This window comes from Castor canadensis, chromosome 2 (genome assembly GCF_047511655.1).
Source record: "Castor canadensis chromosome 2, mCasCan1.hap1v2, whole genome shotgun sequence".
Taxonomy (NCBI): Eukaryota; Metazoa; Chordata; class Mammalia; order Rodentia; family Castoridae; genus Castor; species Castor canadensis.
Genome location: NC_133387.1, coordinates 373,631 through 397,539, shown reverse-complemented (window position 1 = coordinate 397,539; position 23,909 = coordinate 373,631). Strand labels below are relative to the sequence as shown.

General features: G+C 45.4%; 1 protein-coding gene and 1 pseudogene across 7 annotated transcripts in view; one reads left to right on the top strand and one right to left on the bottom strand.

Moving 5' to 3' along the window:
* The first annotated feature begins 975 nt into the window (after positions 1-975).
* Positions 976-23,909, top strand: part of Dync2i1 (dynein 2 intermediate chain 1) — a 73,649-nt gene continuing 50,715 nt past the window's right edge. For 2 of the 7 annotated variants that reach the window (XR_012443219.1, XR_012443220.1), the window contains exons 1-4: positions 976-1,307; positions 17,839-17,892; positions 18,997-19,429; positions 21,932-22,023. Coding sequence is in view for 5 of the 7 variants with exons in the window: in XM_074059778.1 (XP_073915879.1) it covers positions 1,293-1,307; positions 17,839-17,892; positions 18,997-19,429; positions 21,932-22,023 (594 nt within the window). In the remaining 2 variants the exon portion in view is untranslated. Of the gene's footprint in view, positions 1,308-17,630; positions 17,707-17,838; positions 17,893-18,996; positions 19,430-21,931; positions 22,024-23,909 lie in introns of those variants that run through there. The other 5 variants (XM_074059798.1, XM_074059778.1, XM_074059784.1 and 2 more) reach the window with 5 other exon arrangements.
* On the bottom strand, positions 3,806-4,661 carry LOC109700152 (zinc transporter ZIP1 pseudogene; annotated as a pseudogene).

Below are 23,909 nucleotides of genomic sequence, written 5' to 3'. Positions count from 1 at the left end.
TCTGTTTGTGGCTGAAAAACTGACACAGGATGCTATGTGAGGCGAATTGCCGGATGGCTAGAGCTAAGACTGATACCTTGCTTGGCACAGATGCTCAGTAAATCACAGTTGTCACCAAAATTATGCTTCCTGACTTTTTTCTTTTAAATGTGCCCATGAATGGAAATGAAGATGGTAATAGACCACAAGCAAAATGAAAGGCTTATCCCATCTGTTAATTCTTTAAGGCAAGGAGCTGGGCTAGTGGCCTTTTTCTCTTGAGCAAGTATATTCATAAATTGTAAGCTGGCCTATAACAGTGCGTGCAAAGTAAATCTCCAACTGCAGAAAGACCGTGACATCAAAAGCTCAGCTGTTAAGACATCACCAAGGCACTCGTAACCCAAGAGCTGGGGCTGTACCTGGCGGACACGAGCAGGGTCTCCACCTGACGTCCGCACCCGAAGCCAAGGCGGGACCGCCAAGAGTCGCTTGCGCCTGGACTCTTGCTACTATTGGCTACGTTTGAAGCTCTAAATACAATAACTCTGAGCTGGAGAATATTTGTATGAATGTTCCTCTTCTCTTGTCCCGTGTGGTATAATACTCTCAATAGCTACTTTCCAAATACTTCCCTATCATTCGGTGGTTTTCATCAGAAGACAGTATACAGGGATATGATTCGTAAGGGGAAAAGCCTTATTCAAATTTAAAGCTCTTTTCGTTATCATCGCTCCCTCTCTTCCTTCTCGGAGGGAGGCACCGGGGCGAGATTGGAACACATAGCACCTGTTCAGCCATGATACAGCTCAGTGAAATGACCAGCTACCGCTCGGCGCGCCACTGCTTCTGTCTTCAGGTTGCTAGGAGTCGGGGACGCGCAGGCGTACTGGGAATGGCCGCGGGGCATGCCGGGTAACGACCGCTTGGCGTTCCACTGCTCTTGCCTGCAGGTTGCTAGGAGTCGGGGACGCGCAGGCGTACTGGGGACAGCCGCGGGGCATGCTGAGTGACGACCGCTCGCGGCTCCACTGTTCCCACCTGCGGGTTGCCACGAGTCGGTTAAGCGCAGGCGTAGTGGGGACGGCCTTGAGGCATGCCGGGTAACGACCGCTCGGCGCTCGACTGCTTCTGTCTGCCGGTTGCTAGGAGTCCAGACGCCAGACCGCTGGAGTGGAGGCCCGGCAGGCCCGGCTAGGCTGAGGGGGAGCTGGCGCTGGCGGGGTCGCCGGGCGCCGGCGGGTTCGTCTCCTGCGTATCCCGCACCTGGCCGGAGCCGAGGACACCGCGGCATCCCGGGCCTGCGAGGAGCGATGGAGCCTGGGAAGGTGGGTGCGCGGCGCTGTCCGGCCGAGGTGGGAAGGCGCGCCCCTCCCCTCGGGCCCGCGAGCTGCGTCCTCATCGGCGGGGGCCGGACGGGGTCCTCGCTCCGCAAGCCTGGGCTTGCGCGGGAGCGTCTGTGCTCGCCGGAGACGGGGGTGTGGGGAAACTGAGGCAGGCGGAGTGTGTCCTTGAGGAAAGCATAGGGCACCGGGAGACCCATCTTTGTAGAAATTAAAAATCCCAGTCAACGTTGGACGGTTCGTAAAATGTGCTTACACGGTAATAGCAGCGTCATAGCATTAACTGGATGTGTCTGTAAAAGAACTTAGAACAGTGTCGTTTTGTTAACATTCAATAAACATTAGCTATTATTACTATTAATTATCATTGTTTCGGCGGTACTGAGTTTGAACTAGGCGCCGTACTTGTTATTTTTCCGATGGCGTCTTGCACTTTTTTCCGAACTGGCCTGAACCAGTATGCGCATACCTTGGCCTTCTGCCTAGCTAGGATTACAGGTGTACTTCACCACCTCCAGCTTGCTTGTTGATAAGGGTTCTCACAGAGTTTTTGTCCTGGATAGAACCAAAATTCTCCTGATCTCTGCCTCCGAAGTGGCACTAAACAGCCACCACTCTGGGCATGCTAGTATTGTTCTTGTTTTCTATTGAGGAGCTTAGTTTGCATACATTTTCATCTACTTTCCCTCTTACTTTTCTGTTCCTTCCCTTTTTTTTCTCCATGCCTCCCTCCCTTTCTTTTTTGGTACTGGGGTTTGAACTCATGGCCTTCACCTGAGCCACTCCACCAACCCTTTTTTTTTTCTAATGAGTTTTTTCGAGATAGGGTCTCACGAATTGTTTGACAGGGTTGGATTCGAACCGTGATCCTCCTGTTCTCTGCCTCCTGAGTAGCTAGGATTATAGACGTGAACCACCTGGCTCTGTTGCTTGCTTTTGATGTTGATTAATTCATGTCATATCAACCCAACCATCCTTTAGCTTTCCTCTAAGTAAGATTAGGAAGTTACTGCTCTAAATTACCCTCCATTTCTCCTTAAGCCTAACACTATCCTGACCATCTTTTCATGTCTCCATGAGTTGTTTTGTAGCTAGGTTTCTGTGACTGGTTTACAGGTTGAAGCATCATGATTATGTCAGTAGAGTTCACTGTAGCCCCAGACAGTGACTGGACCAGTAGAGAGAATGCAGTTCTGGATCCCTGAACTGCCTCTCAAGGAGAAATGATCCTGCTACAGGGTCAAATGGACAGTCTTTTCTTACATTCAGTTTATGTGCCACAGTGTAGTGTACTTCATATTTGGGTTATGTCTTTCTTAAGTGGCCTGTTGGTTTTCCATTAGCTCCTCCTCCTCCTTCCCTTCCTTTTTCTTCCCTTCCTTCTCCTCTCCCTCCCTCCCTCTCTCTCTCTCTGTCTCTCTCTCTTTCACTGCTTCCACTAGTTTCTATTATCACTTTTATAGAAACATCTTTTATTTGAGTAAGATGCCTGAACAACAGACCAGTTAGGAAAATAGATTCTAGAGAATAAGGCCCTATGCATAGCCCCCACTCCCTTAAAATAACCCTGGGGGTGGGCATTTCCTTTCCTCCTTGGGCTCCTCAGGTATAAAAAAATGTTTTGGCAGCTCAGTTTACTGTCTGGACGTGGGGTACCATGTCTACCTTCTGTATCTGAGGGTGCAGCAGTGGTAGATACACCCCTCCCCCCACTCCAGCCTATCCCAGAAACATTTCTACCCCACCCCAGAGTCTGTGACCAAAATAAGAGCAAACAGGTCTCCTTCGTTGAGGAGCTATACAGGGCTTAAGAAAGCACACACTTTCTGTGCTTTCAGAAAGTGTGTGTGAGGTATTTGGCAGTTTAATAATAGAGGAATGAAGCTGGATATGGTGGCGTATGCTTGTAATCTCAGTATTTGGGAGGCCGAGGCAAGAGGATTGTGAGCTAGAGGCCATTCTGTGCTACCTAATTAGTTCAAGACCATCCTGGAAAACACATTGAGACTCTGTCTCAAAAAAAAAAAAAAAAAAAGAAATAGAGGAATGAGCAGGACTGGAGAGGCCAGAGAAATCTAGCAGAGAGATACTGTTGGGCACTGGTCTCGTGGGAGAAGGGAAGAAGGAGATAGACATAAAAGTAGATGAGAAAAGTAGGACTCCACTTCAACTGCTGGAGTCCTGGAATGGGCCAGAACCAACAGGAGACGGACTTTATGCCTTTGCCTTCCCCATATCACCGTCCCATAGCTGGCTGCCTGCCTTCAGCCTCCCCAGTGTCCTCTTATCCCTAGGTGTAGCATCTGAACTCAGATCCTAGCAGACAGGGTCTGCTCCAAGTCTAATGTCCCTGATCGTGTCTCTGGTGACTTGGCCATCTCCCACATCTGCCCACTTCCCTCTCATGGGTCACGGTCCTAGATGCTGCATCTCTACCTACCAGAGAACTGTTTTGTCCTCAGTACCTCCTTTCCCATTCCTTCCTATTTCCCATATGCTGGCCAGGAGGGAGGGCAGGGGCACTTGATAGTTAGCCTCTCCTGCCCTTGTCTTGAAGCACTCTGGGTTTGGACAAAGAGCAGGTCAGTGAGTAGAGCAAAACTGCCAGGAGCAGAATATCCATGAGGAACCTTTGCTCAGAAGTGGCCAGCTCCTGGGGTAGGGCTTCCAGGATGGTAACAAGAAGATGTCAGTCACCTTGTCCTCTAGATGGTGCAGAGGCCCAACCTACTGCCAGAGCTGCACCCAGCCCAATGTCTGGAGGTGTCAGGTGTGAGAAGATCTTACAGTCACCCATCTTTTGCCCCTGTAGGTGACTCTGGCAGCCACAGGCACAGACTGCCAAGATACCTTTATGGAGTTGCAAAGCTAGACAGCTCCATGACCTGGCTTGGTATTGCTGCAGCTGCAGCTGCCAACCCCTCCAACACTGAGTGTAGGGCCAGGGAGCAGAGCAGTACCCAGGCTCCACTTGCCTGTGGGGCCCCTGCTTGACATGTCAGTGCTAAATCCCACCATTTGCTGTTCCAATGGAGGCCCTGTTTCCTCCTGATGAGGTAGTCTGGACTGCTCCTTGTAAGGCAGGACGAGGAGGAAGCCTATGGCCATTCTTGAAGGGGAAACTGGAATGTCATGTGCAGGGCCACCAAGGCCTCATCAGTAGCAGGGGGTCAGGAGACAAGTGGACAAGGGGACATCTCCCATGCAACAGCTTACTAGGTTCAGGGCTTTCTGGTGGGAAGCTGAGGCTTCATGGTTAGCTCTGGGCCAGGGAAGCACACAGATAGCCACCAGGCCACACAGGAGGGCAAGTGCTACCAGCAGCACCTCCAGCCCCATAAGCACTGAGGTCTCCGAAGCTACTGCCACACCAGAACGGCCCCCATGGTGGCTGTGGTAGCTCCGGTGACTCAGACCTTAAAGTGGGGGGGGGGTCTTACTACATAGTGTGTGCTTGGTTCTGGCCTTGCCTATTATTACTGTCTTTATTTGGTGCTGGGGATGTAACACAGGGCCTTGCAGATGTTAGACAAGTGCTCTGCCATTGAGCCATGCCCAGGCCCCTCTTCTACCTTATTGATTATTTGTAATATATGAAGCTAGAAGTAGCATATAAGCTAGAAGTCTCAGAAGATCTTTCCCAGGGCTTGTGGACCTCTCTGTATTTGTGGGGTGGCCCAGGATAGGTCTGCAATTTCTTGGATCCACTGTTTTCTGCTTTATTGAAACTTCTCCCCTTGTCAAGGCTAAGTAGGAAGGAAACTTTATACTCTAAGAATATCTTTATTATCCTGATAATACTTGTTTAAGAGTTTGGCTTAACATAGAATTCTAGGCTCAAAATAATTTTCCTCAAAATTTGAAGGCATTTACTTTTGTATTTTAGCAGCCAGTTTATTTGGGTGATTAGGTATCTTTGTAAGTAATATTTTCCTTCTTTCCAGAATATTTAGGATCTTTATCTGTGTTATTCTGAGCATATATGGCTGTTTGCTGCTTTTTTTTTTCATTCATTTCATCCCCCATGGGATTTTATTCTGATACTTAACACATGCATACGTAATTATTTATTTTTTATTTAGCAGTGCTGGAAATGGAATCCAGAGCCTTGCACATGCTATGCATGTGCTCTCCCACTGAGCCATCCCTCCTGCCCCCATCCTTAAGGGACATGTTCTGGTAGGTAATGGATACTACATTAGACTCTCAGTTGCAAGTTGGTCATTAACTTTTTAGAACGTTAACTCACTGGTCATTAGAACATGATTATGTAGTTTTTATAGTGTTACATAGAATTCTTTGTTTAGTTTATTACATAAAGGGCTGGTGGAGTGGTAGAGCACCTGTCTAGCAAGTGTGAGGCCCTGAGTTCAAATACCAGTACTGCCAAAAAAAGAGAATAGTTTATTTCATAAAGTAAGGGGAAGATAAAAGGTTATTGCAATGAAGCTTCCGAATATTTTGGGTACTGTTTATTGTAACTTTGATTTTACACAAGCTTTTCCTTCAGTGGTTTCTGTGTACTTACTCCCTCACATAATTGGCATCTTTAATATAAGCAATTTTGTGGGGTTTTTTGTGCTATGATCATACCAAGTTTATGTAGTTATAGCAATTATTAAAAAGTTTGGATTGGCGATAGAGCTCAATGCTTGTTTGCCTAGCATGCAGGAGGCCCTGGGTTCCATCCTTAGTACCGCCAAAAAAAAAAAAAAAAACAACTTAATTGTGAGCTGGGTGTTAAATGTGGCTCATGTCTGTAATCCTTGCTACTTGGGAGGCTGAAATCAGGAGGATCGAGGTTCAAAACCAGTCTGGGCAAATAGTTTGAGAGACCCATCTCCAAAAATAACCAGAGCAAAAAAGGACTGGAGGTGTGGCTCAAGTAGTAGAGTGCCTGCTTTACAAATGCAAAGCCCTGAATTTAAAGCTCAATCGCATAAAAAAAAATCATTAATAGTGTGTTTGCAGGCTTTACCCCTGGATAAGAATGGTGAGAATTCTTTTCAATAGTAGCTCATTAAAAACACTTCAGGGCTGTGGGAAAAGCTCAGTATTGGATGGTTTGCCCTGTGTATTTTTTTATTTGTTTTGGCAGTACTAGTGTTTGAATTATGGCCTTGTACTTGCTTGGCAGGTGCTCTATCACTTGTACCAGCCCTTTTGCTTTGATTATTTTTGAGATAGGATCTCACGTTTTGCCCAGGCTGGGCTGGACTGCTGTCCAGGTACGTGCCACCAGGTACAGCTGTTTGTTGAGATGGGGTATTTTGAACTTTTTGTCTGGGCGGACCTCTTAACTTCCATCCTTCCAATCTCTACCTTCCAATTAGCTAGGATTACAGGTATGAGCCATTGTGCCCTGCCACAGTGTGTATGACTTTTATTAATTTTTGTACTCTGTGAAGTTTTTGAAATTTCTAAATTTTTCTGTTACATATTAAGCAGCAATGTGAGTTTATTATTATACAATTTATTAATCATAGGTTAAAAGATGTAAAAATATATTTTTTGTGTATTTGGGCTATCCTTAGATTACAGCAAATTTCTACCCTTTTTCTTCTGGCATGAACTATGAATGGTTAACTTTTAGGGACTGTGCAGTACCATTTCTTACTGTTTTTAGAAAGGCTGGATGTTTTAGAGTAAATGCTGTGGACTCTCCAAGTGTTGGTGTTCACTAGTCCACTTGTGGGGCTCTCTGAGAACGGCTCAGGCTCTCGGTGTCAACGCTGCAGCCAAGACCCTGTGATGAGGGTCTTGACCAAACCTTGATATGACTGTGGCAGCCTTAGGCCGAGTCCCTAGGATAACCAAGACGTCTTTTGAATTCCAGTCTGGAATTAGGGCTGTCAAAATAATTTACTGTGTGCTCTAGCTGACACCTGAGGATATGTCCTTGACCTCCTTTTCTTAAGTTTACTAAAACCATCATAAATGTGAATCCTTCCTTGACCCTTTGAGAGGTCTTTGTATCTACAGCTCAGGAGTGTCTTTCTTAAGCACCTGAGGGCCATTCCTTTGAAATGTGATGCTCAGAAGGGAAGGGCCTGTGTCTCTACTCTGGAGGACAGAATCCTAACTTAGATACTTGTTAGTTAGCAGATGTAGTTTGCCTAACCGCATTTACCATGGCTAATTTTTCACTTGAGACATCCATCTCTCTGCATTCTCCTCTTAAACCCTAGTCACCTCTGCGCAAACAGAAGTGGAGCTCAGCTCTGTTCTCTGCTGTCCTGTTTTTGCCATTTTCCTGTCCTGCTTTGTTTACCTCTGATATCTCTGCCCTCCCCATACTTCTAATCTATCAGCCATGTCTAGAATGGAATCAGGCTGAGGTTCCTTTCTCCTCTATTAACTAGACTCAGCTATCAGAATTTCAGGCATCCACTTGCTTCACATAGCAGCCCCACATGAAGACTCTAAATTTCAAATACATGTACCAAAACCAAGGCTGCTCACTATATAGTAGAATATTAGAAACAGCCTCATGTTCAACAGCCAGGGGCCAGACGAGTAAATCATGGTATATTGATAACTGGTGGTTGCAGGGAATAATCTCAAATTGAATGCTTGAAGTCAATAATCTGTTTTCTTCCTGGCAACTTCACTACCAGGGTGCCATCAGTTACAGCCGGATAATAGAGAGGATGAAGAGCAGCCAATAACCTGAACTTAGTCGTAAGGTGTGTTTCAAGTGGTAGAGTGCCTGCTTTGCAAGAGTGAAGCACTGAGTTAAAATCTCAGTCCCACCAAAAAAAGAAGAAGAAGAAACCCAATCTGATGGATTTCCTAACATTTTCACTTTTTACGTTTGGAGCTGGTGGCCAGGAGTCTTTCTGCTGTTCCCTGACTAACCTAGGCTGTCACCTCTTTGGCACAACTATGTTGAATTTGATCTGTATGCTTAGAACAGGTCATAAGGTAAGCCTCTGTGTCAATCAAGCACTTAACTCTTTGAAAGAAAAAACAGTTAAAAGTGTTGGGACTTTACTTAAGTGATAGAGCACCTGCCTAGCAAGTGTGAAGCCTTGAATTCAGACCCCAGTTCCTCCAAATAAATAAATAAAGTTTAGAAGCTAGAAGTTAGTTACCCTACTTACAACTGATCATCTTGTACCATCTGTTGTTATGAAACAAAAAAGGAACACAATCTAGTGATTGACCACGAAAAATTTAGTGGTTATGTTGCAGGAGGGCTCAGACAGAGACTGAGAGGGCAACAAAACTTTCAGGAAGCAAGTTTATTAAGCAAGCCGGACTCAGTGGACTCAAGTCCAAAGGCTGATTCCTGAGAACAAAGGGAGCTTTCCTTATATACCATTGGGAGCAGTTTACAGAAATGGGTGTTGCAGCTTGTCCCATGCACAATCACATGTCATTTCATTGGCCTCTCTAACCTCTGGGGTGAGGTGACCCTTCTCTGGTCTCCAGGTAGCATTCCCCAGCTCTGGTTTTCCTTTGTTTCACTGTAGCACTCATTAATGTCTCTTTCCCCTCCCTGACTTCCCCTCTGATGCTCGGACCCACTTCTGGGTCAAAGAGCATCACCTTAATAAAGTCTGCAGTACTAGGGGGATTAAGCAGGGTAATATCACACATGCTCTAAAGACAAGGAATGTTGTCTCTGTTAAGGTCTTCAACCCACCTAGGGTTGAGAACTAGCCCCGAATAGATTTTTGGGACTTTATCCCTTTCAGGTCTGCACAGAGATATGGGCAAGCTTTTTATCTTGTTGGTAACATCTTCACTCTTTTTTTTTTTAATCACCAGTCTATAAACAGCAGTTACTCAGATTGAGATTAATTTAGCTTACTCTAAATTTAGGGGAGTTAGCCAGTGGGTAAGGTGGGGCTCTGTGTAATTGGGAGACCCCCCCACCCACCCCCCTGGCCACTAAGTCTTCTAGTAGCATCATTATAAAACTTTTGTCCCAAGCAGACCAAATCCCCTACTGGAGTAGAGAATTGGCCTTTTGTATGAGAGATACAGTTATTTCCAATAATAGAGGTTTTTAGGAGCCAAATACTCTCCCTGAGGCTAGGGAGAGTGGTTTCATTAAAGGGCTGTTAGCTCTTTTGCCTTCCGTGGCCAATGGTCTTTCATATTTGTTCCTCCATAAGCATAACACGAACTTACCTTTTTAACTGAAATGAGAAACTCACTTTGTATCTTCTCATAAAAGGAGTGAAAGACCTGGTATGAGGAGCTCTCATGAGTGATCATGATGAGTTGAAAATGCAGCAAAGTACTGGGGTCTGTTCCCTTTCCATAGATTAAAATGCCAAACTTTTTTTCCAACTTCCCAGCCTGTTTCATTGAGGTTGAAAATAGTGAAATTTACAGGGTTACAGGCACCAAGAGTGCAGTCAGGGGTGGCTTCTCCTTTTTGTTAAAGAGTGGCAGTTCCATGTGAGGTATGGACCTCCCCTTTAAGCCAAGTTACCCACATTGCACAACCCCAATAAGGGCAGTAGAGTTGTTCATGGTACACACAGCCGGATGTTGTATTGTCATCTTCTGGGCATATATACTTGTCATCTAACCTATAGGTCCTTTCCCAGGCTAGCCCCCCACAGTTTGCCCAAGGCCCAGTGTTTTCAGCTATTGTGGCACACACATCAAAGTATATGGACACAGCTTTGTTGGGGTCATTAACCTGGTGTGGTTAGTGAGCTTCCTGGTGCTGGTGAAGCGTCGGACCTCTAGCCATTGCTCCTGAGGGCAGTAGATGCGGTTGAAACAGATATACTGACCATCATGAAAGCGCACTGAGTAGGTGGTATGGTTATGGGCGCATGACCCAGCAATGGTGCCTGCACAGTAATAATAAGTATGGAAAACCAGAGTTTTGGTAACAGCACTCCCTGCTTGGATGGTATGCATACATGAGTCACAGTCCAAAGCCTGGGGGTCCCAAGGTAGAGAGCTGACCAAAATTAGCAAGAAGAATATGTGGAATAGACTCATCCTCAAAGGTGAGATGGGCAGCTCCTCAAACTTCTGCCTAGACTAGTCAGCTTCTGGAGTGACTAGAGCAGGGCTGACATCTCATTGTCCGTGGTCTCCTGGGAAGCAGGGTCCTGTAGGAAAGGGTGATCTTGTACGGTAAGGCTGGGTCAGGGATGCACTCCCATGCAAAGGAACCTGGCTTCACTCAGCTATGGTGGATCCCGGGAATGATCTCTGCTACTTTAACTGCGGTGGGGGTGGAGAAAGCAACAACAAAAGGGCCTTTCCAGTGGGACTTTAGCAGTTGAACATTTTATTTCTTTACCCAAACAGCACCCCCTGGTTTATAAGGTGTATGGGAGGTGTTAGGATAGCAGGGAATCTCTCTCTTACCCAGTCATTGATTTCTGAGAGAGTCAACCCAAGGGCCTGTATCTGTTGTCTCAGGGTGAAGTCACCTGTTTTCTTAAGGTCCCCTCGCAGGGCCTTGACTAAAGGGGATGGACGCCCAAAAAGAATTTCAAAAGGGGAGAGACCTGTCCATTTGGTGGGGCTTGACCTCATCCTGAGCAAGGCTGTGGGCAGTAATTGATCCCATTGTAGGTGGGTCTCCTGGCATAGTTTTTGTAGAGTCCTGTTTATACATTTTATTTTTTTTGAACTCTGGGGGCAGAAGGCCGTGTGTAGCTTTTTAAGTTATTTTTAATCTCTTAGCCATTAACTGTACCACCTCATCAGGTATTTCGAATCAAGGGATAATTTCTTTTAGCAGGCACCTGGCCACATTTTGGGCTTTCTCAGTCAGCCTTCATGGAACTGCTTGACAAATGTGGGAGCCAAGGACTCAGGTATGGCAATGTGGCCATCAGTAAACTTCCACCATCCATCTGATAGAAAATTTTCTCCTTCAGTCTCAAACCAAGCCTGTTCTTGTGAAGTATACTATGGGTCCCATTCAGATAAAGGGTATAGGAATGAGGCTGAAGTTTGTCCTCCTGTGAGGGCTGCTCGCTTGGCGTCTATCAGTCTTTTGGTTTCCCTGAACAGCTGTTGTTTCTTCTTTCTGGTGCCCTTGGCTACATGACTGCTACTCGCTTAGGGGCCCATATGGCTTTTAGTAATTTTAGAATTTTTGTCCCTTTTTAACACTTTTTCCTCCAAGTTAATGAACTCCTTCTTTATATAGGGCTCCATGGACATGAATGGTAGTGAAGGCATATTTAGAGTCTGTATACCTGGCAAAACGTGTGCTTTTCCAGACAAAGCTGTTACCATCTGTGAAATACTCAATGTCCTGATGAGTAATGGGCTGGTTGGTCAAGTCTGGCCGGCTAGAGAACACCTCATTCATAATCTAAACAGTCATGCTCGGTGGGCCTGACCTATAATAGGGTGGCTGGGTTTAGAGTCTTAACAACCTCTAGTCTGATACATGGGTTTTTCCATAACATGCTTTGATACCTGACCATTCGGGAGTTTGTTAACCAATCATTTCCTTTATATTCTATGAGAGTCAGAACAGAGTAGCAAACTCAGACTGTGAGTCTTATCTCAAACAAAGTAAGTTTGTCTGCTTCAGCCACCAAGACAGCAGTGGCTGCCAGGGTGCACAGGCAAGGTGGCCAGCCTCGGGAAACTGCATCAAGTTGCTTTGATAAATAGGCCACTGGGTGGTGCCAGGAACCTAGCAGTTGGGTCAAGACTCCTGCAGCTGTCCCCAGTCTTTCATGTACGTATAGGAAGGAGGGCTTCATCACATTTGGCAGGCCCAGAGCAGAGGTGTTTGTGAGTGCCCTTTTAATTTCTTTAAAGACCTTTTTTTTCTCCCCATACCATGGGTTCCTGTTCTTCCTTTGTGGCTTCATAAAGGGGTTTTGCCAAGGGAGAGTAATTGGGGATCCAGATCTGGCAGAAACCTGCAGCTCCTAGAAATTTTCTAATCTGTACAGTGGCACATAAAGGGGGGTAGGGACTCCACTAATTTGGGTTTCTCTGGCTTTTTGCATTTTTTCCTGTACTTGGAATCTGCTGCCACCCTGGCTACCATAACCCTACATGCTTTCTCTAGGCAGGGCTTTAGCCATGTGGGCTGACTGAGGACTTGCATCCTGCCAGCAGTCAATGTAAGGAACCATTACATGACCCTTGGGTAATTTAGGCTTCCCTACAACCACTTTAAAAACTCTATTAACCTTATCTAATGACCCCTCCAAGGGCAATCCTACACCAAAAGTAGACCAGTCTTTTTCACAGAAGGTCCTAAGCATGCCTGGAGTCAGCTTGACCCCATAATCTCCATTAAATCCCCTCTTAAAGTTCTAGGGGGGTGTTCTTACTCTGATCTCCTCCCGTTCCTCCCGTTTGCCAGACATCTAGACAAAGGTAGAAGGGCTAAGGACTGTGGAGAGGAGGTAAGGGGTCCTCCTCTCTAGCACATGGGAGAACAAATGACACCACTTACTTCATCCATCTCTGGCCACTCCTCTCGTGGGGATTTAGGCGTCTCTTGGCTGTAGTGAGTCTCATATGAACCCTGGACCAGAGGCCCTGTTAAGGCTCACCCTAGACCATATGAAATCCGTGGACCTGTGGATTGGGACTCTGCACTCACCTCATAACCAGGCTACATCTCAGGCTCACATTTTCACAAATTCTCACACAGCCCAGTACTTCCACTCTGCTCCCTAAACCTGAAAGACACGGTTTTACCCACCAAAAGGCAGTTACTAGGGTGCCTTTTGAGAGTTGATCAGACTCCCCATTCTGCCTCCTGAGGCACGCTTGAATTTGAGCTCCCATTCTTCCCAGTCTGATAAGCGGGGCTCCCAGGTTGGTTCCTGAGCCTTTCAGGTTCCTTTGTGCAACTGGAACTCACCTCCTCAGCTTGCTGGGAAAGAGGCTCCCTCCCCTGGATCGACATAGTCTGATGGCGCCTGGCAGGGGCAGCCCTCCTGGCAGGCTGGGGATGCTGAGCCAGTGACAAAGAGGTGAAAACACCACCTTCCAAATCCTGGACGAGTCCCCAGAAATGTTGCGGGAGGCTCAGACAGAGACTGAGAGGGCACCAAAGCTTTTGGGTGCAAGTTTATTAAATAAGCCGGCACCAACTTAGAGGACTTGGGTCCAAAGGCTGAGCCCTGAGAACAAAGGGAGCTTTCCTTATATACCACTGAGAGTAGGTTACAGAAGTGAATTATGTATGCAGCTTGTCCCACACACAATCATATGTCACTTCATTGGCCACTGTAACCTCAGGGGGAGGTGACCCTTCACTGGTCTCCAGGTAACATTCCCCAACTCTGGTTTTCCTTTGTTTCGCTGTAGCACTCATTATCTTATTGTGGGAAATGGCAAGGGGAACAAAGTCACTGAGACTACTTTGCAGGAAGCAGGAATTTTTATTACACTGGTGGACTCAGGGGAGATAATTTCTCAAAGCCCTGAGCCCCGATCAGTGTCAGAAGATGAGTTATATAAACACCCCCCAGATGGTTTATGTAACCAGGGTTTTTTTTGCAGTAGATGGTTCACAGGTGGTCAGAAAGACCACCAGTTATAGAGAAACCAGTTGTAGAGAAACAAGCTGGTACAGAATTTCTCCTCTACCCCCCCCTACAGACTGGTCACAGTTATATGAAACCTTGCAGAGCCTAGCTGAAGGTCTGTGACACTTTTGAGCTTTCAGAAAGCTGCTTGTGGCCCCCAGAGTAGGGAATTCAAGGCAGATTCTAGATACACAGTAAATCCCAGAAAAATAGCCACGTTGGCTCCAACAATCTCCCTTCCCCCTCCCTGCCTTCCTGCCACAGTTAGATTATTTTTTTAGGTTCTTTCAACTCATTATTTTTTAATTATTTCTATTTGGTGTTATGTCACATAACCAGGAAGATTTTTAGTGATTTACTCAGTTTCATTTACACTATTTCTGCTTTTCATTGAATACACTTAAGAAACTCTTCTGCTACTTACACCTTTAAGGCAGTGCTGCTTATGTTACGAACTGGCTCACTGGATCCTTCTGTTCTATCTGGACAGGGATAGGCATTGTGGGTAGGTGGAGAAGCTCCTCCAGCTACTCCAGACACTTGGTGGGTGCTGCCCTTTAGGGTTGCAGCTCCCTTGCCTCCAGGTTGGGCCAGGCCCTTGACAGCTCTCAGCTACAGCAAGTGTCACAGTTCTCACGCTTAGGGGCTTGGGGCCCAGAGCATTAGGCAGCCTGCCCACAGTGGTGGCAAGTGCTACAACTCTCTTCCCACAGCCAGGGTCCACACTTTCTTCTCTTTGGCTCTCCTTGTCACTGCTGGCGGCTCTGATTGTCTGCTTTCAGGTCTAATTAGCTGCTGTCTGCTCTGATGCTGCCACCGCCAACATCAGCACTGCTCCTGTCACTGACCCTGGAAGGATGGTTCTGGCTGTGCCCCCCACTGCTGACTCCTCTGCCACTACTTTTCCTGTCTTTTCTTCCTGTTACCAACCCAGCCACCCTACTGGTGATAAAAATCAAACATAGGCAAAGAAGACCACTCTAGAGAAGTCTTCATTAGGCCTAATGCTGCAGCACAGGAGGGTGTTTCTAGGCTGACTCAAGTAAGCTGAACAAACCTGCTTATCTAGTCAGAAAAGGGTGTGGCAAGGTTGTCTGCACCAATAATGGCAGTCCCCTTGTGCAAATGAAGGACAGTGTTTATACCAATCACAGGTCTTCTGTTGGGCTATCAAGGAAGTGCTCCCTCCCTGACCTGGGAGGAAATGGCTGCAGGATCATCTAGAATTCACTGAGGCCATGATGAAAAGAAGTCCAGCACAATCCATATGCTGGACAGTGTCTTCAGGAATTGGAGTCATGCCCCAGCACAGTTTCCCCCAGGTGTACATGGAGGGTTTATTGCAGCTAGTGCTGGCATGAGGACTACCAGCTGCCTGGCTGACAGTCCTTGGCACAAGGCAGCCAGGGCACTATCAAAGGGTTGCAGCTGTCAGTTAGGGAGTCAGATCACCCCATCCCCCAACATCCCAGCACACTCAAAGGAAAAAGTATAAAAGGTGCTCACCATAAAGGCTTATCATCATTATTAACAGGGTCTCACAATATCTAGACTCCTCCCCAGTACCTCAGGGAGAGTCAGTTTCCAACCCCAAACCATGTGTTTCTCTTAAGGGGAAAGTTAAAGTAAGGATAAACACTGTCTTGTTCTTCACAGGAAACCGTCCTTGGTTGGTTCTCCTTAGTTGAGACTACTTTTATCGTACACTTGCCTGGGGAGATGGGCTGAGTTACAGGTGGCAAAGGGTACGCTTTCTGGGCAGTTAGTGGCTGTGTCAGGGTAGAAGGGGTACCACAGAAGGAGAAGCTGAGCCTCTACCTCTAAGGAGCCTATGCTCAACTCACTGGGAAGTCACATAGCATCTTTCACCCAGCTCTCTCTAGAAGTGAGGCTTTGAACCTGGCACACATTCCTGGGAAGGAGAATGGGTGGAGAATTAGTGGAACTACTACAACACCTTGTTTTTGATACTGGGGTTTGAACTTAGGGCCTTGCACTTGCTAGGCATTTTGCTTTAGTTTGCATATTTAGATGGGGTCTTGCACTTTTGCTTGGGCTGGCCTTGGACTGAGTTTTCCTATCTTCGCCTCCTGAGTAGCTAGCATTACAGGTTTGTACCCTCATTCCTGGCTGATCTTTATCTTTGTGGTGCTGAGGATCAAACACAGGGCCTTGTATATATTCTCTACACTGAGCTGCATCACCAGCCCTCATGGCTGGTGGTTGTGAGGTGCTGTAGTCCTAGGGGACTAAGACCCTCTCCACACTGGAGGTTATCATTAGTTGGGGAGGTGTGACTGGACTAGGGTATAGCTCAGTGGGAGAGCACTTGCCTCGCATGTGCTGGGCTCTTGGTTCCACTTCTAGTACTGCATAAAAAGAAAAAGACAAATGGAGAGATGTGGTCTATGCTTGAGGGGAGGTGTAGAGGTGTGATCATTCGCAGAAGAAAGATGGAGAGGATGCTAGAAAGCTGATCCAAGCAGGAGTGAACACAGTGATAGATGGCTGGTGCTGGGGATGGACGCAGGTTTCTGGAAAATGGGTGCTTGTCTTCTGTTTCGATCATCATTGTTATTTCAGTCTGCATGGTGCTTATTTGCTTGGAGCTCAACAAGTATTTGCTGAATGAGCACAGGTACCCTTTTTTTTTGTTTTATTATTCATATGTTCATACAAGGCTTGGGTCATTTCTCCCCCATGCCCCCACTCCCTCCCTTACCACCCACTCCACCCCCTCCCTCTCCCCCCCACCCCCTCAATACCCAGCAAAAACTATTTTGCCCTTATCTCTAATTTTGTTGAAGAGAGAATATAAGGAATAATAGGAAGGAACAAGTGTTTTTGCTGGTTGAGATAAGGATAGCTATACAGGGAGTTGACTCACATTAATTTCCTGAGCACAGGTACCCTTGTGGGACTGAGAGACCCCTGAGGTTGGGGCTGCACAGTTCTCCAGTACAGAGGTCAAGCTTGGGATGTCACTCAGTGGGCCCAGGCAGGCCTCTTCCATATTGGCCCAGTTTTACTATGCACCTTGCTATGTCAGGACTCTAGAGATGAGTGTATGTAGCTGCTCTTTGCCTCAGTGTCCTCATTTGTAAAATGGAGCCAATGACCTTCTTAATGGGACTATGGGATCAAATTGTGTACTTGACTCGGGGAATCTGGAAGCCTTAGACATTAAGTCCTCTTCTGTTTGTCTACTTGTACTTTCCAGATACTAAAAATACCAGTAGCATTTTTATTTTTATTTTATCCTTGTGTATTCTTGGACTAGGAGTTGCAGAACACACAGCTTAGGTAGCTTAGTTCTGCTCCCTGGCATCTTGGGCCTCAGCTGGCTGATGTAGGTTTTGGGGGTGGTGTCTGGTGACTCATTAGGTGGAGTCTCTCAGTCTGGCCACCAGTGCTAACTGGGGCCTCGGCTGGTCTTGGCCAGATGTCTGCATATGGCATCTGTCCCCTGTGGTTGCTTCTCCTCCTCACACCTAGGTTCCTGAAGTGGGTAACCCAAGGAGGGCCAGTTGGGAACCACATTCTCACAGTGTTCCTGTGTCCTAGGATGGCCAACTGCAGCCGGAGGAGCACAGACACCACCTGTCTCTACAGCATTTGGGATAAGAGGGATTGCTGTGGCCAATTTTGGAAAATATAATCTGACAAAATATATCTTAAATCCACAAAATACTGTCCTTGATCTGTTGTTCAGCTGCCATTATAAATTGTTTTCTCTCTGTAATATTTAGTAGTAGTCAAAGGAATACATTCTTAAAAATTAAGCATAGTTTTTGATTTGTTTTTTTTTTAGATAAGGTCTTTCTGTATAACCTAGACTGGCTTTGAACTCATCATCCTCCTGCCTCAGCCTCCCACATGTGCAGTAGGTAAGAAATTATTTTCTAGGATATCAAAAATTAATCACCATTGATTCAAATAGTGTAATGTAAAAGTTCACTAGCGCTCACGCATTTTTATTTTAAACTTTAAAAATTCTAACTGTATACTTTTCTTTTTAGAAAAGAAATAAAGATGACACTTGGAAGGCAGAGGACCTCAGAAAACACCTTTGGGTAATTATTTTAGAGACTTAAATTGGGATCCAGATGGCACCCATTATGGCTTTCTTGGACGGTTTTACCTGGTGCACACCACTGCACAACTTTGATTCCATGAGGTGCATTTCAGATATTTTGACTCAAAGATGAAACGTGACCTGTTTGTCATCCAGCCTGACATGCCCACCAGCTCCTGGGCCCTGCCATGGTTTAAGATATACCTGTGCCTTTCTGGGCATGCAGTTCTTAGTTTCAGGGGTTGGGAGAGGGGCTTAGGGATTGAGACCAAGTCCTCCAAAGAGTTTTATAGTAAGGTCTTGCTCTGTATATAGCACCAAGGCTGTTCATGTCTCAGCAACTTTAAAATGCAGCTTCATTATCTCTCTGCTACACGTACTATTTCTTCCCTCCCTCCCTTCTTCCCTCCTTCAATTCCTCCTTTCCTCCTTCCTTCCTTCCCTCCTCCCTCCCTCTTTCCCTCCCTCCGTCCCTCCTTCCTTCCTTCTTTTCTTCCTTCCCTCCCTCCTTTCTTCCCTCCTTCCTTCCTTTTTTGGCAGTAATTGGGGTTTGAAATTGGGACCTCATTCTTGATAGGCAGGCACTCTACAACTTGAGGTACTCTGCCAACTCCTTTTTTTGGGGTGTTTTTTCGAGATAGTGTCTCCTGAACTATTTGCCTGGGCTGGCTTTTGAACCATGAGCCTCCTCATCTCTGTCTCTTGAGTAGCTAGAATTATAGGTGTGAACCATTGGCTAGTATTTCATTTTTTGCAGTGCTGGGGATTAAACCCAGAGTCTGTGTATGCTAGGCAAGTGCTCTACCACTGGGCTCCATCCTAGCCTATCTCCAGCCTCCATGCATTTTTTAAAATTTGATTTGCCAGTGAACATGGCTGTCTCTGACACATGGGTGCCAGTCAGCAGTTATAGGACTGCTAAGTGTGACTCCAGCATATTAGTATTCTAAGAATATTCACCCTTTTTCCCCACATCCTGCTGGGACTGGAAAGCACTTGGGGTCAGTGTTAAAAGGTTCTTCAGATGAATATGATTTCCCAGATAGTCAAAGTTAGAGAAAATGTGCTTTCCTGGTCAAGGAACACCTTTTTGTTGTTTTAGGCTGTTCAATCAGGCAGTCCCAAGGAAGAGAAGAAGCACAGAGAAAAGAAGCTGCACAAGGAGTCAGATGTGGATCTCATCGAATGCAAAGAGCACAAGTACAGGGACCCAGACCGGGATGTCCGGCACAGAGAAAGGATGGGTGAGAGAGACCCACACACCTCTAAGGAGAATCCTCGTGGAGAGAGAGACCGAGATAAGCACAGGGAAAGGAGAAAAGATACAAAAGACCGGGAAAAAGAAAAGTTGAAAGAGAAGTATCGGGAACAAGATGCAGAAAAGTCTTACAGTCGAGGAAAGGACAGGGAAAAAGAGAAGGACAGGAGGGCGAGGAAAGAGGAGCTCCGGCAGACCACCACCTACCACAACCTCCTGGGCCGGGAGGCGTGCGATCGGCAGCTGCCAGACCGGGTGGAGAAGAAGAGCCACTCAGGTGTGTCTCTGGCTGTGTACCAGTACGAGGGTTGCCAAGCTGTGTTAGCATCTTGTCAGCTGTATTGCTTCTAAAAGTCCTTACTGTTTAGACCATTTTCCTTTTTACGTGGGTTCAGTCATCATTTTGCTTTCTCTTAGAGTTTTCATGAATGTTTTAGCTTTGGATTTGAATTCCCAGGCCCCTATTCTCTCTCTCTCTCTCTTTGTGTTTGCTACTTTGATATTTTAAATAATTATTTAGTCAATGAAGGAACAGTTTTCCCAGTATTTGATAAGTTTTCCCTTTGAAATGTTATTTATTTATTTGGCAGTATTGGAGTTGGAACTTCAGGGCTCTCTACCACTTGAGCCACTCCACCAACCCTGGTTTTTTTTTTTGGAGTGTGTGTGTGTGTGTGTGTGTGTTTGTGTGTGTTGGGTTTATTTGCTCAGGCTGGCTTCTAACCGTGATCCTCCTGATCTCTGCCTCCCAGGTAGCTAGGATTATAGGTGAGCATCCCTGGTGTCCTGCCAAAACGTAGTTTAGGTTTAGTAGCTCAGTAAATGTTAGTCCTCTTCTGTATAAACAAAAATAATTCTCTTTGATAAAAGATATTAAGCAATATTCAAGTATTTGTTTTCAGTGGTATTTCAAGTATTATTTGTACAAATTCATAGGAATTCTAAGGTAAAGATGTATACATTTTCTGCTAAATGGAAGTTTCTTCACTATGTTTTGGTTGTACCGGTTATACATATGTCATACACATTCAAATTAGCCAGCAGAGGTGAAAGGAGCTCATTAGAATAATGAGCTGTAACTCTTGGCTTCAGCAGAGGGTTGGCTGGTGGGCCTGGCTCAGTCTGCACTGGCTCAGTGTACACAGTTCTCGTTTTGATGTTCCTTTTTATTTCTAATAAAATCTTTCTCAGATCACTTTCTTTTTTGCCCTTATTTTGCAATCCATTATTTAAGATACATTGTGCTGGAAAGACTAATTATGTAATTAAACTCTTTGACTTTCTTTCTGTCCTCGTTCGTAGGCCTGTTTCCTCACCCCTTTTCCTTCTGCATCTCCATGGGTAATGGAGCTTGGTCCTGGGACCCCTTCTCCAGCTACCTTCCTCCTGCCCTGACTGGTTCCAGTGTCATGGTTTTAAATAGCACTTACCCATTAGATTTCCAAGTTTTAATTCCTTGGGCCTCATTCCTGAGTCTCAGGCTGTGCATCTCCCTATACTGCGATGTCTGCTGTTCAACCCACGTTGAACTTCTGGTAGCCTCCTTGCTGCAGTGTCCTCATCTCAGCTGGCAATACATCCTTCTGCTCCTCAGGTCAGAAAACAGGGACTGTTCTGACCGTGCACTTTCTCTTTCCGTTTCTTGGAGAATCCGTGGGCTATACCTCTGCAGTACGCCTAGAACCTGACCCTTCCTCTGTGTCCCGGGCTCCCAGCAGAGTGAGCAGTGGTCAGTGGATACTTTCTGAATGGATGAACTTTGTCTCAGTGATCCCTGAGTGTTTTATTTTAATTTTGCTCTCATCTTTTGATTTTCTCTTCTCCTCCTTCTAACAGTATACTTTAAAAAAGTGTTTTGTTTTTGTGATCCAATCTCAAAACAGTGCAGCCTAGGCTCTGACTCATGATTCTCCCACCTCAGCTTCCTGATAGCTGGGATTACGGGTATGCACCACCATGCTGGCTAACAAAATGCTCTATAAATAGTTTCTTTTTGATTACCATGTAGTAGTTGTATGCATTAACAGGGCTCAGCGTGCTATTTTAGCACAGGCATAGTGTGCTGAAGGGTCCAGTTTTCCTAACTGCAAGCTACTGACCTGTTGCTTATGCAGATGCAGAGGTGGAAGCTGGTTTTCCTTGTTTGGTGATGCTTTGCAAGGAGTCACAGTACCAGGGTGATTCTGGTCCACCCAGCCCTGTCTGCCACCCCCACAGCCAATGCCTCTGCTTCTTGCCAGTGGGGTGACTGCACTTCACTTGGCTTCCTCAGTTGTTTGGCCCTCATGTCTTCTCTGTTTGCTCTGTAGTGGGGATGCCAGAAGGCTGAAGGAGCTGTGCTGTTTCCTCAGCCACCTCTAGCAGGGATGTCCTTGGGGGTTCACAGCTGGTTGGGACATTGGCCCCTGGCTGGGTTTTCTTCTCAGCCAACTCTGCTCCCCATGTGACCCTCTCTGTTTTGGAGCACAGAAGCCCTGCGGGCACTGTGTTGGGGCTAGCACCCTCTTGATTTCCAGGGTTGCTCACACATTTGCCAGCTTGCTGCAGAAGTGAACTGGGAGAGGGGAAGAATTAATTATGTATTTCCTAGATTGCCTTTTTATCCCCCTCTTTATTCCATCTTAAGTTTAGAGCCTGCAGCTTGTCACTCTCAGGTTTGGAGAGTATGTTTAACATACATGTTAGTAAACATAATACTTGCAAGTAAAGTCTATAGCAAGGTGCTAGATTTTTTTGATAAAATTTGGGAATATTAAAAATGTTTTTTTGTTGTTTTTAGTAAGTAAAGTACGAATTGAAGAGAAAGAAAGGAGGGATGAAGATTCTGAAAGAGGAGATGAAGACAGGGAGAGACGATACCGAGAAAGAAAGGTACGGAGGCTAGGCCAAGAGGACTTGCGCTGCGGTCATCCGATCACCAGGTGCTGCTGTGGAGTCTGCTGAGAAGGGTGCTGATGCAGCATGCTGAGTCCTGTTATGTGCACACGGTGCTCGGGTTTTCTCCTCTCACTGCCCAGGTTGTTTCTAATCCTAAGGGAAAGCCTTGGTTATTTTAGAAAGTTTAAGAGATACAAATAAAAATGCGAAAATAAAAGCTATTTCCCACCCAAAGGTTATTAATGAAAAATTTAGATATGTATCCTACCAAGTTTATATATAAGTGTGTACATGGATATATAATTTTTTCTTAAGTTGGACTTTTATTGCTTTATAACAGTTTAAATGAATACATCTTGAGTGTTTACCTGAGTTACCATGTTTCTTTATGGTATTTTCATATTCAGTGATACAGATGTATCAGTTCTCTTGACATGTCTGCTGCTTTGAACACTTAGGTTTGAAATTTTTATTATAAAGACATCCATAGGGTAAACTTTTTACATTTATTCATAATTATTTGCTTATGATTAATTTCCAGAAATGAACTTGGTAGATCAAAGTAAGTGTAAACTTGCCCCATTTGCTTTCCATCCAAATTATACCATTAGACTGTCATTCCCTATCTCCTAGGCAGGAATTGGGCACTATTCATCATTTTCAATCTTGTTAATTTGATTCAGAAGATAATGAAATTTCAGAATTTTTTTTTTTTTTTTTTTTTTGGTGGTGGTGGTGGTACTGGGGTTGAGCTTAGGGCTTGTGCTTGCCAGGCAGGCTTTGTACAGCCCTGAAACATACTTTTGATTTTTAATTGACACCTAGTAGTTGCCCATACTTACAGAGCACAGTGTGACATACAGTGTGCAGTGACCAGAATGACATTTGGCACATCCATCACCTTAGGTATTTATCATTTCACTGTGTTAGGAATATTGAAAACCCTCTCACTGGCACTTTGAAATATTCTTTTGTTGCCAACCTTAGCTATTCTGTGTGCTGAAGAACATGACAAGCTATCCTCCTGCACAGCTGCCCCCTCTGGGCATTTTCCTTTTGTTTTTGCCCTTTTTGGTGGTATTGGGGTTTGAACTCAGGGCCTCGCACTTGCTATGCAGATGCTGTACCACTTGAGCCATGCCCCAGTTCTTTTTGCTGCAGTTATTTTTTAGGTAGGGTCTCATGATTTTTTATTAGCATATACTAGTTGTTCAAAGGGGTTTCATTGTGATATTTCCATGGATGAGTACAATGTGCTTTGATCAAATTTACCTCCCCTGTTGTACTGCCCTCAATCCTTCTCTTCTCCTCCCTTTTCAAATAGTGTTTAGTGGATTTCATTATGCCATTTTTATATGTATATTTAATGTACTTCAGTCACACCACCCCACTGCAGTTCCTCTTCTTGCACCTACAGGTCCTTCCTACAATAGTCCCCTTTTATACTCATATCCCATTATCATTATTATTATTATTAGTAGTAGTAGTAGTAGTAATATTTTAGGTCAAGATTCTGCATATGAGTGAGAATGTGTGATATTTGGCTTTTAGAGCTTGGCTTATTTTACTGAACATGATAATCTCCAGTTCTATCCATTTTCCTACAAGTGACATGATTTCATTCTTCTTTGTGTCTGACTACTACTCCATTTTTCTTCTCCACTTATTGGTTCTTGGGCACCTAGACTGATGCCACACGGCTTGGCTGTTGTGAATAGTGCTGCAGTAAACATGGGTGCAGGTTCTCTATTGTATGCTGACAACACTCCTTCAGATATATGCCCAGGAGTGGTTTAGTAGGGTCATAAAGTAGTTCTATTTTTAGGTTTTTTTTTTACTTTCAGAGTGGTTGTACTAATTTACCTTCCCTTCAACAGTGT